The sequence below is a fragment of the Nicotiana sylvestris genome, chromosome 7 (assembly GCF_000393655.2).
Source record: "Nicotiana sylvestris chromosome 7, ASM39365v2, whole genome shotgun sequence".
Lineage (NCBI taxonomy): Eukaryota > Viridiplantae > Streptophyta > Magnoliopsida > Solanales > Solanaceae > Nicotiana > Nicotiana sylvestris.
Window position 1 is genome coordinate 160,585,142 of NC_091063.1, and position 18,247 is coordinate 160,603,388.

The 18,247-nt window shown below is 36.4% G+C and overlaps 1 protein-coding gene across 1 annotated transcript; it reads right to left on the reverse strand.

Moving 5' to 3' along the window:
* Nucleotides 1-9,093: 9,093 nt before the first annotated feature.
* Nucleotides 9,094-9,561, reverse strand: LOC138874041 (uncharacterized mitochondrial protein AtMg00860-like). The gene has a single exon (XM_070152543.1). It carries the CDS (start codon nucleotides 9,559-9,561, stop codon nucleotides 9,094-9,096), a length of 468 nt encoding a protein of 155 aa, XP_070008644.1.
* Between the last annotated feature and the right edge of the window lie 8,686 nt (nucleotides 9,562-18,247).

An 18,247-nucleotide genomic window follows, 5' to 3' on the forward strand; every position in this document is an offset into this window, starting at 1 on the left:
TGGATTTGAAAGAAAACACAGAAGAAAATTGCAGAATTGAAATCTAAGAAGATGAGCTAATAGTATTTCATATCATAAGAACCAGTATACAGCCATTGTTTCGTACATATACTCTCATAGTTGGGCTGATTTGTAAAGTAAATAACTAATGGGCCTAATTGAAATATAAGGCAAGGACCAAATTGTAACTTCTCAAACTAAGTACCTAACATAACTACTTTTATTCCATTACTACTCTTAAAGCCTAAGGTACTCCTCTCGTCTGTGCAAGCTCTCATTCAGGTCATATCAGTACTCCCCCCTCAAAAAATTCCTTGACCTCAAGGAATGAAGGTAGGGAATCTGACTTTGATGGCATTAGAATCTTCCCAGGTTGCTTGGTCTTCAGGCAGCTGCTCCCATTGAATTAAGAATTGGACCACTACTTTATTCCCTTTATGTATCATCCTTCTGCCTAACACCTTAGTTGGGTAAGGGTAGTAGGGGCTGGACAAATCCAGAATGGGAGGATAATTCACTATTGCTGGTACTTCATAGAAGGGCTTGAGGAGTGAAACATGAAATGTTGGGTGTAGGAGTAACTGGGAGGGTAAAGCAAGTTTATAAGCCATGGTTCCAACCCTTTCCAAAATCTGATATGGGCCATAGTATTTGGAAGAGAGTTTGGTGAAGTGCCTTGTGGATAGAGTTAACTGTCTATAGGGTTGCACCTTTAAGTAGACCCAATCTCCCACTTGAAATTGCCTGTCCAACCTGTGTTTGTTGGCCCTATTCCACCATTCTTTGTTGAGATCTAGCCAAATGAAATTTCAGCAGCTGAAGCTTCAGCTCTCTAGTAACTAAGCTCCTATCCACTTCTTCCATAACTGAATCCCCCGACATATAAGGTAGATACAATGGTGGAGGTTGGCCATACAAAGCTTCATAGGGAGTGGTCTGAATGGATGTGTGAAAGGTGGTGTTGTACCACCATTCAGCAAAGATTAAGTATTGTACCCAGTCCTTGGGAGAATCAGTGCAATAACACCTAAGATAGGTCTCTAAATACCTGTTGATAACCTCAATTTGGCCGTCAGATTGAGGGTGGTAAGCAGTAGAGGTGTTCAAGGTAACCCCATGTATGGCAAAGAGCTCTTGCCATAGTTTACTAGTGAACACAAGGTCCCTATCACTCACAATATCTGCAGGCATGCCATGCAATTTAAAAATGTATTACATGAATAAGTGAGCAATATCAAAGAAGAGTATGGGTGGGATATGGCTATGAAGTGAGCATACTTAGTTAACTTATCAACAACCACCCAAATAACCTCTTTGCCTTTGGATTTGAGCAAACCTTCAATGAAGTCCATACTGATGCTACTCTAAGCCACATATGGAATTTGAAGTGGTTGCAACAACCCAGGGTAAGTAGAATGATCATACTTACTCTTCTGACAAACATCACACTTCTTAACATACTCCTCAACATCTGATTTCAATCCCTTCCAGTAGAAAAGTGAAGCTACTCGTCTGTATGTGTAATCTATCCCTGAATGCCCTCCACCTACAGAGTTGTGCCACAAATAGAGGATTATCTGTCTTAGAGTCTGATCACTCCCAATCACCAGCTGTAGACATGTAATTTTTGACCCTCCCCGAGATTTTACTCTTTTTAGCTTTTAGATATTTAGTTTAGGCCTAATATTGCTATTTTACCTAGTTTTAACAATATACTTTATTTTAAGAACAAAAATTGAAAATTACAAAATAGTTCCATATTTCTCTACTTAATTCACGCATTAGATATTTTTAGAAGGATATGTTACTTTGAACCTATTTTTATTCTAATATAATCCTTGAAAATACCAAAAATAATTTCAACTTTAATTATAGTTTATTAAAATCAATTAGTAAGAGTAATTTTATATCTTTTATAAATATTCATATTTTCTTAAAAACAAATTGAATTTTTAGCTTTCTTAGCCCAATTTTTGTAGGAAACTAGAGCCCAATTTTGAAGCCCAAATCTTGTTAGCCATACCCCATTTAGCATAATATACAAAAAAAAACCTAGACCTAGAAAAGAGACCAGTTGTTGCCCTAGCCTCTTCTTCATGGAGACAACAACAAAAACCCTAGGCTGAACCCTAGAGAATCATCCCAGTTGTCGTCGCCGCACAACCTTCCCCAATAGTCGTCTGCCTTACCCCTCTGACCAGCGGCACCCCCAAATCTTTTCCACCAAAAGCCATCGAAAAATAGACACACACAAAAATGCAAAGAGATCCATACACACGCACACACGGACATAGAACGGGGAGGTCGACCGAAGACGAAACAGGAACGAAAAGGGGAAGGGGAAGGAACGAAAAGTATGGGTGCCTTCTTTTCTTCAATTTCATCTTCCTTCCCTTATCCATAATAGCTAATTTCGATAAGCAAAAACCTTAGCAGAAATTTGGGAGAATGGCAGAGCAAGGAGTTTTCTTCTTTCCATTTTACAATTTTTGTTCGACTTCATGTTTTATTAAAAATTATAAAAGAAAATTATATTTCGGAATTTCCTCCTTTTTGATTTGATCTTCAAAAAATGGAATCGAGCTGAAGTGGGTGTTCGGATTTGGAATTTCCTTTCGTGGTTGCCGAGTTCGCGGTTCCGATTCGTGATTTTGATGGTTGGATTTTACTGTGTAATTCAAGTTTATATTTCTTAAATTCCTCAAGCTCGAAGGAAAATTTCTCTGCTGGAGGTCCATTTCTTCCCTTAATCTTCATTGTCTTGATACTATGTGATATGTAATGTGATGTTAGTCCATTTGGGTTTACTTTTATTTTTCTTTCTATGCTTTTCCTGTGTCGTTCGGTATTTGGATAACTTTGATTCATTATTGCTTATTTTCATGCATTGTCTATTTTGATTGTATGTTATTGCCGGGATTTGAGTATTTCATTTGATTGCAAGTTAGCGGATGATTGCCACCTACTTTTCTGTCGTTACTTATTAAGTTTGGCATATAAAATTAGAACGATGGTAGGCTGCGTGGAAAAAATAAAGCTCTGTGAGATGTGTCAGGAAAGTTAGGCTAATGAATGAATTAAATGGTTGGTCTGGATAATATTAAAGGAATGGACTAGCGTTATATTTTTAGTTCTGTTGTTTAATTTTCCCTTTGGCCGCTAGCAAAGGATTAGGCCGTCAACGCTTGGGTAGGCAAGCCTTAGGATTTTTGTTAGTTTCGAGGCGAGAGGTCGTTTCTTTAGTTAAATTTATCGGGGGAATGCCCTGAAGAATTTGTATTTATTTTTATCCGGGGTATGCCCCGTAGTATCATGTATTTGGAGGCCATGACGAACCTTGAGGAAAAATATAGTATATATTAGTATTTTGGACTTTATTTTTTTTTATTTTCTTTTATTAGGTGGGGACAACCTCGAGCCTTTGTGTGCTTATCTCGTTTTATGTGTTTTTGCCTCAATTAGAATATTCTTAAAAGCCGACTAGATCAAGTTTGCAACCGTACTAGTTACGGGACTTAGGGAGTGCCTAACACCTTTTCCTCGAGTCAAATGAACCCCCTTACCCGAATCTCTGGTGTAGACTTAGTTTTGGAGTCCAAAGTGTTTGACAGGAAAAATTATTTTTTTTAAAAAAAACGGTGACCTGACACACCGAAATCAAAGTTAGGTGGTGACTCTGAGTTATTTCCTTTTGAACACAACTTGTCACTTTTTAATTAAAAACCCTTTTGAGCTTCAAAAATTCTTTTATTTATTTTAAGAAGGTTAGTGAAGTTTGGTGGAAAAAAGGATGTGACATCTCTGGCGACTCTGCTGGGGACTTGCAGGTTCGAGCTGGTAGTTGATCTTGTTGGCTTTTACGATATTCGGTTGAGGTGTTTGTTTTCTTTATTTGCTTTGTTTGTCTTATTTCCTTATTTTGTTGGTAATTTGTTTATCGCTTTTCTTAATGTGTTACTGCTTTATAAACTGTCATCATTTGCATAACCATGGGTCTTCTTTCTGCAACAAGTCTCGGAGTACGCGTCGCGTACACGAACTCTTTGTTGAGTCACCCTTAATTTAGAGGGAGGGGGGCGTCGGACGTATGGAGTGGGTGGAAAGCTTAAGCAGCCACCATCGACCATACGCTCCCCCGAATTGCCTTGTTAGTGGACCCCAAACTTAGGTCAGCCTTTAGGTCATTTTTATTTGCATAATGTTATTTAGACCTAGCAGGGTTCGGTCCTAGGAACTGCGTCCCTTTGTAGGAAGCCTCTCCAAATTTTGTCAAAAATGGGCCCGTGGCCTAAAAAGACATTCAATCATCCCTATGTGATAAATGTTGCATCTACGAGGGTAGAAAGATCATTTGGCGGACCGATGCTTGGGAAAGAAGGGTGAAAAATGAAGAAAGTAGGGCCCAGTTATATTTTTTTTCACAACCTTTAAAAAAAACGAAAATGAAAAATCCAAAAAGATTTTGCACTTTCCCCTCATTTTCCAAAAAATCAAAAAATCAAAATCCAAAAAGATTTTACATTTTCCATCATTTGTCAAAAAGACAAAAAAAAATATTTTTTCCAAATTAGTGTCATTTTTTAAGCTTTCTCTCATATCCAATCTTCCCGAACTACGCATACCTGATTCTCGTCTTTCGGGGCGGGATACGCAGGCAGCCCACATAGGGTCCGGTTTTCCTAGTAAGTTTTAGGTTATTTGCTTCGCGGTGTATTAGCCAAATCTTGCATGTCTAGCCACTTTTGGCCACATCGGCCATTCTTGCAAAATGGGGTTATTTTCGCAAAAGTGGTTCAATTACTCATGTCTTAGGATCTTGAGTCCACAACTCGGTGTAATATTACTTTAAGGTCCTTCCTTTTTGAGTTTGCATCTTTAGCCACTTTCGGCCACATAGGCCATTTTTGCAAAATGGGTCATTTATGCAAATTAATTTTTTTGACTGTGATTATTGGGAATTTGAATCCATATAAGACGTAGTAAGGCATTTTCCATGTCTATGAGGTCAATCTTGTTGAGTCTACACTTCTATCCACTCTTGGCCACATAAGTTAATTTTCATAAATAGCTCAATCGTGTCTTGCATGTGTCCCATAGGAGGTGTTGTGGCGTTGCATAGTGTCTTGAGCCGCTAACTCTATTTGATCTTATTTTTCTCATTCAGGTATGGATCAATTTTCTAGAGTTTGACCGTGACAAATACCCCAGGACCATTCTAGTCAAGGGCATTGCATGCACGAGTTGCTTGAGGAAACTTTTTATTTTTTAGTCTATTTTATGTTGTTTTTTAATTATTAATCTTGTACAGTAGTATCGAGTCTGTCGGTCTAGTTAAGATTTTTGAGTCTTTTGTTATAGTGCTTCCTGTTTTGTATTTGAAAAACCAAAAAAGATTATTAAATGAAAAATTCCAAAAAGATTTTTTGTTTCTTAGTTTATTTTGTCCATCATTTTTCCAGAACTACGTGTGATCTGATTCATGAGGGGCATGATACCTAGGCAATCTACATAGGGTTCGATCGAATCATCTTTTGAAAACAAAAAAAAACAAAGAAAAAAAAAGAGATGAAATTGAGCATGTGAGAAATGAGAGAAAAAAGAGAGAGAAAAAAGAGAGCGATAATCAGAAAGAAAAGAAGGGGAAAGAAATAAAAAACCAAGCGGTGTTAGAAAGAAAAATGAAGAAGGAAAGGGCCGGAAGAGTGAAATTGGGATAATGCCATATGACCTTCGTACCCTCGAAGTCATTCTAGAACCGTTAATTGTTGCTAGGGGCATTGCACGAAATGTGATATTTCTATTTGATAAATGCTCTAACGCTAACATGTGACTTTGTTTTGCTCCTCTTTGTTACTTTCATTGTTATTATAACAGAGGGTGGTTAGTTTGTGGCGCTTTGGTGATTCGTCCATACAACACCAGAAAGCATAAGTTAGTCATGGCTAGCAAAGAAACGGACACTGAGGTTGTACACCCACCAAGGGAGATTGTAGAATCAGAATCGGAACTGAAAGAGGTGGTCTGAAGGTTGAAACAACAGATGACAGAAATGTATCAGTCTTGGGTCAAGGGGCATCTTCCACCTTCATTCCCCACTAACTACACTGAAAAGCCTGCAACGATCCCACCATTATCATAAGCCCAGGTCCCCACTACCATTGACCTTTCCCCTCAACATGCACCGGGCTTTACCCCTTACCACAATTACCCTGGCGCTTCCTCCCAAATTTTCATGCTCTACCAGCCAAAACAACCTCATACCCTGCTCTGACATTTGCTCCTATTTTTGTAGCTCCCCCACCAGCTACTCTTCCTCGATCCTCTAGCGAGACTGTGTTCAAAGTCCCCGATGCCCAAGGAAAGAGACCCAAGGAAAGTTTTAGGGTATTTTGGTTTAGATGGAACGAACAAGTTGCTCGGGTCAGTTCTCTGATTAATAGAAAAGATATTGTTGGGCCCCGCCAACAATAGGATCCAGTAGGAAACCTTTCTAAATGCTTTCAACCTCAATACCGACCCCATAAATATCCTCATACTCCAAATATTCCTCCCCAATGCTACTTTCCTCCACAGAATCCCCAAAGTCATACCTCAACTCCCAGTACTCTATCCACGATGCACCGCCATATGCTCCACACTCACAAAACCCGCAACGGCTTGCACCGCTTCTACAAATGTCTTACCCACCTCTACAAGCATATCAACCCTCTACCCGAAAGAGGTTCCAACCAAGACTGGAGTACAAAATGAGAAGGCAGCAGCAAAGAGAAAAGTCTTTCACTTCAATCGGAGAATCCTATGCGAGTTTGTTTGAGAAATTAAAGCATTATGACCTGATTACACCTATTCCTCCGAATCATGTGGACCCGTGTGCAAGAAGCTTTGACCCTTATAAAAGTGTGAATACCATTCCAATGCTCAGGGGCACAATGTCAAAAGTTGTCGGGATTTTAAAAGGGAGATAGAAAGAATGATTCAAGAAGGGATAATTGTGGTCCAGGACAGTGACACCCAAAACATTTCACAGAATCCTTTACCTGCACATGATGATGTACACTTTGTGGGGAAGATGCGTGGTGACAAGGAGTATGAAAATCCTCTTGGGAACTTGCTGACTGGAGTGAATGATATTGAAATTGGCGAAGGCCCCAGTAATTTTGATGTGCAACCCAGTGGCTAAGACGTCGAGCTTGGTAATTGGAAAGAAACTCCTTTCTTGGCTAGTCAAGGAGGAAATTTTGTGGTTTATTTTATTATCATTTCTATTGTCCGGTTATTCAGGGTTGTAATCCGGATATTGTCTTGTGGCTCAACCCCTTCTTTTTCTTATTTTGCCTAGTTCGTTTAGTGGTAGTAACTCGTCTAGTGTTATCTAGGATTGTTCCAGGTTTGTAACCCATGTTTATTTTGCTTGTTTTGTTCAAACCCTTTTCACCATCTATCTAATGCAATCTCTTGTTTTCTGTTAGTTGTAGTCAGTTTTTGTTTAGGTCACTTTTTCTTTTATAGTTCTTTTCATGCCGACTCTAGTGACATGACATACACGTATAATTCTCAGCCTGGTCTTGAAAGTTAGTCTAATCATGAAGTAATGACACGGTTTTGAATATGATAAAAGGATGCGTTTGAGGAAACAATTAAAGATTCATGCATTTTGAGATGACCTGAACTTTGAATTGAGTGAAACTGAGGCAGTAAGTATGGGAAATCAAGAGGTTGATAAGAGCATACAACAAGAAAATGTCTCTCAAGCAGTTTGAGGTAAATCAGTCATTGCTGAAATGCATTCTCCCACATCAAGATAAGGCTGAGTCAAGTCTGCTTTGAACTGACAAGGGTCATTCATTGGAATAATGGTATGCCCATTAGCACTTTTTGTTTGTGTTGATGCCATCAATAGATACTATGTCTGATTTGTTTGCTTATCTTCAATTGCATGTTTGTACTTGTCATTTTTAAGTTTGGTATGACGAAGGCATTTTATTCTACTACCCAAACACTCTTATCCTTTGCTACCCATTTTAAGCCCTAATTTTTTGTTTTATATCCCTCTTTTGGAATCAGAAATAGAGTTAGGAACTAGAAAAGGAAAAAAAAAGGAAAATAGAAAAAGAAAAAAAAAGAAAAAAAGGGGAGAAAAGAAAAAAGGAAAAAGGAAAAAAAGAGAAAAGGAAAAGAAAAAAAAACAACTTTGTCGTTGAACTACGTTCGACCTGATTCTTGTCACCACAAGATACATAGGCAGTCTTATGGTTCGGTCATACCAAATAAAATATTTCATAATCACCGAAGTCAAGAGTGGGGCAGTTTTCTTAGAAATCCCATCAAAGCAAAAATCCAAAAAAAAAATCCCCAAACTCCAAGAAACTGGGGCAGAAGTTTTAATTTTGCCAAAAGGCCGTGATTTCAAAAGTTGTAATTTTGAACCCTTTTTATCTTAAATTATTTTGAGCCTTTATACCATCATTTTTTTCCAACCTTGTCCAAAAGCCTACATTACGGTCCAAATAAAGACTTTCTGACCAATCTTTGAGAATGCCAAATCAAGTGTGTGGTGAAAGTATGATCTTCCTGCATCATAGGTAATACCTTTGTTCTCAGCACAATGAGAGAAAATGATAAAATGAGAGAGTCTTATCGGTGAAAACCCTCAGGGGCACCGTAAGGCAACAGTGAGTTGAGAAAAGAGCAAAACGAGAGAGGCTTGATGGTGAAAACCCTTCAGGGCACTACAAGTCGACTAAGGATCATGGATCAAATAGGACAACTGGAGCGTCGAAGCCCAGTTTCACGACTTAGAGGTACAACAAGAGTTGAATATTAGACTTGCTTGAGAGATTAGGCCACTTAATCCAAAGGTGCATGTCATGGTCATTAGAGTTGGTATCCACATCTGATAAATTTCTACTTTGTAATTTTTTTGTTAGGTATCATCTCTTTCCCTTGTCCCTTATTTTGTTCCTCTTATTTTGTTTGAGCCCCTTCTCGAGTCTGTTTGATTAGAACAAGTGAGAAATGACTTCAAAATTTACTACCAGCTTTCCGATTGCACAAAACGAATTTGGCTAGGACAGGTGCAGAAGTTAAAGCACCTTAAAGGTTCTCAAATGCTGTAGTTGCCTGAGCATTCCACTTGAAGTGATCCTTTTTTAGTAAGTCTGTTAATGGTTTGCTTATGTGCCCATAGCCTCTAATAAACCTTCTATAGTAGCCTACTAATCCAAGGAACCCCCTCATTTGTTTAACAGTAGCAGGTGCTAGCCACTGCTTGACTGCTTGTATCTTCTTAGGATCAGTAGTCATGCCCCTAGCAGAGATGAAATGGCCCAGATATTCAACACTAGCCACAAGAAATTGACACTTAGTCCTTCGATCATAAAGTTGGTGCTGCATAAGAAGTCTGAAGGTAATTCTCAAGTGCTCAGCATGGTCCTCCATGTTCTTGCTAAAGATGAGGATGTCATCAAAAAATATTAGAATAAACTTTCTGAGATGCTCTTGAAAGACATGATTCATCAGACCTTGAAAACTAGAAGGAGCATTAGTCAACCCAAAGGGCATGACTAAGTACTTATAGTGGCCCGAGTGTGTTCTAAAAGCAGTCTTATGAATGTCCTGAGGTGTCATTCTGATTTGATGGTAGCCTGATCGAAGGTCTATCTTAGAATAAACCTAGGAACCCCCCAATTCATCCAATAGTTCTTCAATGATGGTAATGAGGCATTTATCCTTGATGGTAATCTGATTGAGTGCCCTGTAGTCCATACAAAGCCTCAAATTGCCATTTTTCTTTCCCACTAAGACCACAGGAGAGGCAAATGGACTGCAACTATTTTGTATCAACCCCTGAGACTTCAATTCTTGGACCATTTGCTCAATCACATCTTTCTGAACTAGTGAGTACCTGTAAGGTCTTGAATTGATTGGGTCAGCACCCTCTTTCAAGGGAATATGATGGTTGAAGTATTCTCTTAATGGAGGCAGCCCTTTAGGTTCTTGAAAGACTGCCTCATAGTCCTGAAGCACCTGCTGAACCTCGAGGGGCTCTTGACCTAATTGTTTCTCCTCTATCTCTTCAAGAGAAGAAACTCTGATTATAAAGAGCTGGACATTGTCCCTTGTAGATTTTTGGAGGGAAGAGGATTTCACCATTTTAAGCTTGGGTGTAATCCCCTGTAGGGCAAACACTTTTCCTTCGTAGTCAATTTGTATAGTTAATTGTTTGAAATTGAAGACAATGTCACCCAAGGTGCTAGCCATTGAACCCCCAAAACCATGTCACAAGTACCTAGTGGAAGTAACAGGAAATCAGCCCTAAAGATTGTGTTATGCAACATCCATTCTAGCCCTTTACACATCCCAGAGATAGACACTGAATTTCCATCAGCTAGGTTAGCATCCAACACTTTACAAGGATCCACTCTCTACCCCATCTTGGCTACTAATCCACTATCCATGAAGTTGTGTGTCGACCTACTATCAATCAAAATATTGAGAGGTTTCCTGTTAGAGTACCCCATAAGTCTGATGGTATGATATCCTTGAGTACCCTGCAAGGCATGGATGGAGATTTCACAAGTTTCAGCCAACTCTTCTACCTTAGGTAAGTCCTCTTCCAGTTCTTCTATAAGTTCAGCCTCTTCTACTAATTCCAGCATGTACACATGTGCTTTATTCTTGCAAACATGCCCTGGGTGAAGCTTTTCGTCATATAAGAAACATAGTCCTTTAGACCTTTTATCACTCAATTCTGCCGGTGTTAGTCTTCTCCTTCTAAAGATTGGTTTGTTCTGGGAGTAGACTATAGAATGGCTTGTTTCCTAGCTTTGGACTGTTCAAGGAATATAGATTTCTGGAATCTAGCTAGATGATAAGCTTGAGGCAAGGAATATGGCTTAAGGATTCTCACTGCATCTCCCAATTTAGGTTTGAGCCCTTCCAAAATATGTTAATTGCATAACTAGGTTCTAAATTGAGCCTAGTCATAGCTCGATCAAAAGACTCTTGAAACTCCACCACCCCTCATGTTTGCTTTAATTTGACCAGTTCACTTATAGGGTCATCAAGCTCTACACCAAATCTATCTGACAAAGCCAAAATATACTCCTCCCAACTTGGGTATGGCAGTTGCAAATGAGCCTTACCCCTCATGTAAGCTCTATGCCACTGCAATGCTAAGTTATCTAAGTGCATGGAGGTAACCCGTATCTTTTCCTGATGAGGGACCTCATCCATGGAAAAATATTGCTCTATTTGATACCACAAATCCTGGAATCCTTTTACCCCAAACCTTGGGAATCCAATTCTGTACTGCCTCAGAATAGAGCATGGTTGTTGGTTGTTCCAGCCAGGGTTGTAATATTCTGGATACGGGGTAAACTGGTGAGGCATATGGGGTGTAGGTAGCTGGATTTGGGGCAATTGGTGCTGGGACGTGGATATATGTACTGGGTTGGTGAAGAAACATGGAATGGAGCTGGAGATCTGGCCATTTGCTCCCATTGTTTGGGTAGGGAACTGAGAAATTGGGGCAGAAATTGGCTGGAATTGGAAGGTGGAGTTTGGGGTTGATGTGGGATTTAGGTGTTGGGTCGAAATGAAGGGTACAGCTGGGGAAGATGGGTTTACTGGCTGTGTGATGGGTAAATGAAGTGAAACAGGGGTATGTAAGGTTGGGGATGGAGAATTTTGACTGGAGCTAGGGTTCGACTACTGGGTAATTGCAGAGCCATGGGTCTACTCCCTCTAGGGTTGGAATTCAATGGAGGAAAAGAGACATGATCATCGATACCTATAATTTCAAAAGGTCCATCAGTAGTGAAATACTGCTCTTCCTGATTAGACACAGCTGAACTTGATTATTTTCCTCGACTGGAGCTGCTTCCAACCGTAAGAGTTTCTTTGAGCTCGCGAAATGCCTTCTCGTTGGCAGATTCCAGCTGATTTTGTCTCAAATTGACATTACCAACTTCAATGGCCACACGATCTAGTCGATTAAGTACCTCTTTAATTTCCCCCGACATCTCGCTATCCTACAGAGCGGAAAGTGCTCTGATACCAGTGATGTGGTTTTGAAAGAAAACACAGAAGAAAATTGCAGAATTGAAATCTAAGAAGATGAGCTAATAGTATTTCATATCATAAGAACCAGTATACAGCCATTGTTTCGTACATATACTCTCATAGTTGGGCTAATTTGTAAAGTAACTAACTAATGGGCCTAATTGAAATATAAGACAAGGACCAAACTGTAACTTCTCAAACTAAGTAACTAATATAACTACTTTTATTCCATTACTACTCTTAAAGCCAAAGGTACTCCTCTCGTGTGTATAAGCTCTCATTCAGTTCATATCAAAAACATATCAAGAACTCATCCTACATAAGGTTCCATCAAAACCCTAGATAACATAATATTGGCTACTCATAAAAGTATATAAAACTACAATACTAAAATTCATAACCAACAGTGGGAATAGGAAGAAGAAAATGAAAAACTCGTAGAAGAATTCTTCGCCTTGCTCTTTGTATGTTTTTACCTCCTTTAGGTCCAATCCCAGTTCCAAAAGTGAGTTTAAAGACTATTTATATGGGATAGGATTAGCATGAGGCGAAATAATACAAGCCAACTTTGGAACAGACTTTTCAAGTTACATCGCTCACTCTCTCGTGCGCACGGGAGAGTGAACGAGCGAATTACTTTTCTTTTTCTTTTCCTCCCAAATCTCTTGTATACTTCCACGCCTTTTTAGCTTAGTTTACCTTCTTTTTTTCAAGCTTTCCTCGGCTAGCTCGTTCACTCTTTTGTGTGTACGCGAGAGTGAACGAGCAACATTTTTCTTTTGTGTTTTGGTCCCGAATCAACTTCTTTTGCTCGCCTTTCGTCCAACTTGCTCCTTCACATAAGAATGCATGTAATGAGCATAATTCATTACAAAACTCATGTAACCTTCCGCAACCACACAAGTTATGAGATAAAAATACACCGAAAATTATGTATTTTTAGCCGTTTATCACAAACTAAATCAAACCAAACCTAGTCAGATTTTTAAAGCGATTTGATTTGACTTTTCGATTTGGTGCGTTTTTCCAGTTCGGTTTGTATACCCCACCGTTAAGTTTTACTCTTTTAAGTTAATTTAGCTGACTTTGGAGCAAAAACTAACATGATGGATGATGATTAGGATAACAATTATTGAAATCACAACCAGCACATATTTGTGGTTGTATTTATCTAATTAAGCAGCACATTAGTATCATATTTAGTGGTTAATAATTGCAATGCTATGCATATACTTTGAATTAAAAGAAGGAAAAGGCTACCATTTAAAGAAAAAAAAGTTGAAAATGGATAAAGGGGTAGCCACCCAAAACATGCTTTTAGTGAAAATAGAAAATTAGTAGTACGACTTTACAACCAAGTTTCACTTCAAAAAACATCATTACATAAACATATTCAATAAACAAATGGGCCTTTTTTATTTTTTTATTTCATTTTCAACATACTTCACACGACTGATTCTTAAATCCTAGTGTTAACTTTTTCCTTTTTAATTCCTTTTTTAAGGATTAATGTGGGCGATTTGTATAAAATTTTGACCTCGTTAAGAAAATTTTGGAAAAAGGAATTCGCAGTCAAAGGTAAAGTCTACATATATACTACCTTTCCCAAATCCCATTTATGAAATTAAATTGAGTTTGTTGTTGTTGTTGTTGAACTCGAAGCCTACATTAGATAGCGAAATCCTGAAAAATATGGTTTTAGTGGTGTGAAACGCACTTGCGTTTAAAAATATGATAGTCGGAGTCTCAATACGAATACCAGACAGGAAGATACCGAGTACAACTACAACAACCACAAAAAATAACCAATGTAATTCTATAAGTGGAATATGGGGAGAGAGGGTTTACGCAGACCTTATCCCTACCTTGTGAAGGTAGATAAATTATTTCAACGGAAAAGTGTTCAAAATGCCCTTAAACTATTGGAAAAGGTTTAAAAATGCCCTTCATCCACCTATTGGGCTAAAAATATCCCTTCATCCACTTTTTTGGTTCACTTATACCCTTTGACCGTAGGTCAATGCTAAATTAAAAATAATTATTAAGTATTCTTTTTGTAAAGCTTAAAAAAAAATTGCAAAATATTTTCATTTTTTTAAACTAATGCACCAATAGTCCACTAATTTAGTAAAGTCTTTTTATTTTTTTTCTTCAGTTTTTATAAAAAAAAAATATTTTTCCATTTTTTTCAATTTTTTAGAAGCATTTTTTTTTTGTGAAAACTAAAAAAAAATATAAAAACAGAAAAAAAATATTTTTCGTTTTTAAAAAACTGAAAAAATACTTTCAACAAAATATTTTCGTTTTTGAAAACTATTTTTTTTTTATTTTTTAAAGCATTTCGTTTATTTTGTTTTTCATTTTTTTAAAAGAAAAAATATTTTCGTTTTTTAAAAAAACTGATAAAAATGAAAAAAAAAAATTTTCAAAAACAAAAATATTTTGTTGAAAATATTTTTTTCTGTTTTTACAATTTTTCTCAATTTTTAGAAAAAAAATGCTTTAAAAAACTGAAAAAGTGAGAACAAAATATTTTTTTTGTAAAAACTGAATTATCTTTTGTAAAAACTAAGAAGAAGAAGAAGAAGAAGAAGAAGAAGACTTTACTAAATTAGTGGACTATTGGTTGCATTAGTTTAAAAAACCAAAAATATTTTATGAAATATTTTTTTTATGTTTTACAAAAAGAATAATAATTATATTTAATTCAGCATTGACATAACAGTCAAAGGGCATAAGTTAACCAAAAAGGTAGATGGAGGGGTATTTTTAGCCCAATAGGTGGATGAAGGGTATTTTTAAACCTTTTCCAATAGTTTCGGGGCATTTTGAGCCCTTTTTCCGTTATTTCAGTAGACACTCAACTCAAGCACCGAGCGAGAATTTAACCCCCCAAAAAAGTAAATAATAGGTGTCACAAAAACTTCAAAAACACCACTACTATTTAATAATAGGATTGATATCATTGATGTAGTCTCATAAAGGGACCATCCATCAAACAAAGTCAATTAAATTTTAAAAAGCTATACTACATTGATTTATGTCCAACCCAAAAGTAGATGCTCACCTATTTTATTGGCTTGTTATATATACTCCACTTGTAATCTTGTGGTGGAAAGTTTGACATATAAAGGAGCTAAAATTGTACGATGAAGAGTTAACACCAAAATTAATGGTGTTATCTTATCTGTAGTTGGTGGCTGAGGGGACAAATTTAAGTAAAATGAATAACTAAAAGAATTGCATGTTATAATAAAATAACTTGTTCAGACTAAATTTGTCATAATCTGAATATCAAGAAATGCAAGAACTAACGATGGAAAATTTGTCAATGAAATACCAAACATTGCCAACCAATGGCGTTGATTGGTTACACGGTTAAAATCGAAAAAAGTCAGGTGTCCTATGGAAGCTAGTAATAAATCAAATAATAAATGAGAAATATATTAAAAAGGACACATATATTTAACGTGGTTCGGTCAATTGACCTACATCCACGACGGAGATGCGCAATCCATTATATAAAAGAGAGTACAAAATATCGACAAAACAACCTCACAAAAAGGCAAACACAAGTGGCAGGCTTACACCCGCCTCGTAATTCTCCTCTCAAACACGACTCTCAAACTCCATTTGACTATATTGTAAATGCTACTAAATGAGAATGAATGTTCCTCAATTTATAGAAGTTCAAACATTTTCCTGCGAGAAACCAAATATGGGATCAAAAAGGAAAACCCAATTATACATACACAAATACACTTAACAAATTAGAAGACAAAATCTCTTTCATTTATATATTCTTTGAGAGTGGTGGGTGGGGGGCGGGGGGCAAAAATCGCATCACAGTATTAATAAAAACAATAATAGTATGAGGAGTTCGACAATGACTTCATGATTAGTCTATCTATTTAATTCTCTTTACAATTTCGTGTTAATTACATAAAATAAATTTATAAAACACTTATCGCGTGCAAAGTGTGATTGTATAATCCCTTAATTCAAAACCCAAAAAAATGTCGGTAATAATTGTCGGTAAATGCTAATAATTTTCCAATCAAACTAAAACAATTTTTAGGGAAGTTTAAAATAAAACAAAAGGGAAAATGAATGTCTTGTTGATAGTGATAAAAATGAAGGAACGGTAATACAAGTAAAAGCAGTACTACCAAGGGTAGTGATGGAACCAATAGGAACATTCCACCCTAAATTAAAGGTCTCGGCTTTAAACTCGAAATAGAAAGAAAATTAATTATAGATGCGAATTTGAATTAATCAAAGCCCCGAAATAGCTATCGAGCACTGAATGGGGTCAAAAAAAGTAAGGAAAAATGATATTGTATAGACGCTCTCAAAATAATAGTCGAAATATATATTTTTTTGTATATATATATATATATATATATATATATACATTTATATGTTATATAAAAAATTATACAAATTTTATACACTTTCTGACTATGAATATAATTAGTTCTGGCATTAAAAGTGAACAACCCAAAGGGCAATACAAATAGTCAAAAGAACAATTGTGAATATAAGGGTCGTTTGAGTCCAATAGATAGTAATGTTAGTGGAGGAAATGATTGGTTAATGTAGGATTCTTATGATTTTCTAGGATTTGTGTTGTTATATTGAAGAATTTAATTGGAGAATATACATTATGTCATGATCAAAAAGCACAAATTATTGTTAGGACATGATGTTCTAACTCTAGTATCTTAATGTTAAAGCAAAAAATAGAACATAAAAAGCACTTTATTTGAGCACTGATTTATTAACTCACTGAATTTAATTCCTTCCCCTTTTCTTCTTTTGGTAACATTAGCTTAATTATTAGCAAAAAATACATTAGCTTAATTCAACCTTTATGGTAATATTTTGTAATTCTAAAAGTAGAAGTTTTCTTCCTCATGCATAACAAAGAAAGGAAAACACACTCATTTTCTTGATAATTAATATAACCTTTATTTAAGACTGGACCTGGAGCTCTATTTCTTCAATTGTTTCTAATTCAAGGTCCAATTTATTATTCAAAAAGCATTTAATTTTCAATGCTAAAACTGGGTTATATGAACTCGATTACAATTATTCTTTCATTTTTCTATTTGGTGTTATTAAGGAAAAAATTGATTGGTGTAGCCACTTTTCGGTAAGAGGTTGACCGCTTTTTCAAATGCATTGACTAGGTAGCCACTGGTTCGACTAATTTGATATTTTTGCCCCCAAGTAAAACACGGAACACGACTCCAGTAATCGATATTGGAGTTCGAATCCCTAGGAATGATTCTTTATTTTTAAGCCTTTATTAGTGTATAATCGAGGAACGATTCCTGGATTTCAAAACAAGATATTTGAAACAATGTGAAATGATTCGAACCCTAATAATTATTACTCCGGTTTGAACTTATAAAGGTATGAATACCAGTAACAATTACTGGGGTTTGAACTTATAAAGATTTGAACCCTAATAATTATTGATGGGGTTTGAACCTAAAAGGAGTGTGTTTCACTTGTGGTACCTCTTTTGAATTGCCCGAAGTTTCAACTTATAGAAGTTATAACTCTATGATTGTATCGTAATATTTCAAATTAGGGTACCACTGTTGGGGTTTGAACTTATAAAGGTTTGAATTCCAGTACAGTGTGCTGAAATGTTATTTTTAAAAGCTATGTACCATATATTTTAAATTTCACATGTAGAAAGTTTTTCAGACCCAATATATTATGCTGGAATTTCACTTGTAGAAAAATATTTCACTGGATTTGTTCAGTGTGTTGGGAGTACTGTTGTCCAAATTATACCCTGTTTAAATGAAACGCCTAAAGTATAATAGTTTTTTTAAAAAAAAAAAAAATCGAATGCTAATAGCAAGGATAAAAAGTGGCTAATTACTAATTTTTGAAGAATTAACCAAAATAGTTGGCAATCCGAGCACTTAAACTAAAAATAATCGGTGGAGGTATAATATATGCATATTTATGTATTATATTTGTAGTATATGTGTATAATTGTATATAATCGATGTATAATCTAAATATATGGCTAGAAAAAGTAAATAATGAATATGGCGGGCTATTTGTTTAAAGATCCCATTTTTTCAGGTCCAGCTTGAGGCCCAGATGGAGATCTCAGACCCATCTTATGTGAATCAAAATGAGACTCCAGAATTGATCAAAT

Excerpts from the sequence above, each read along its gene's own strand:
- LOC138874041 (XM_070152543.1), bottom strand. The coding sequence starts at position 9,561 with ATGCCCTTTGGGTTGACTAATGCTCCTTCTAGTTTTCAAGGTCTGATG.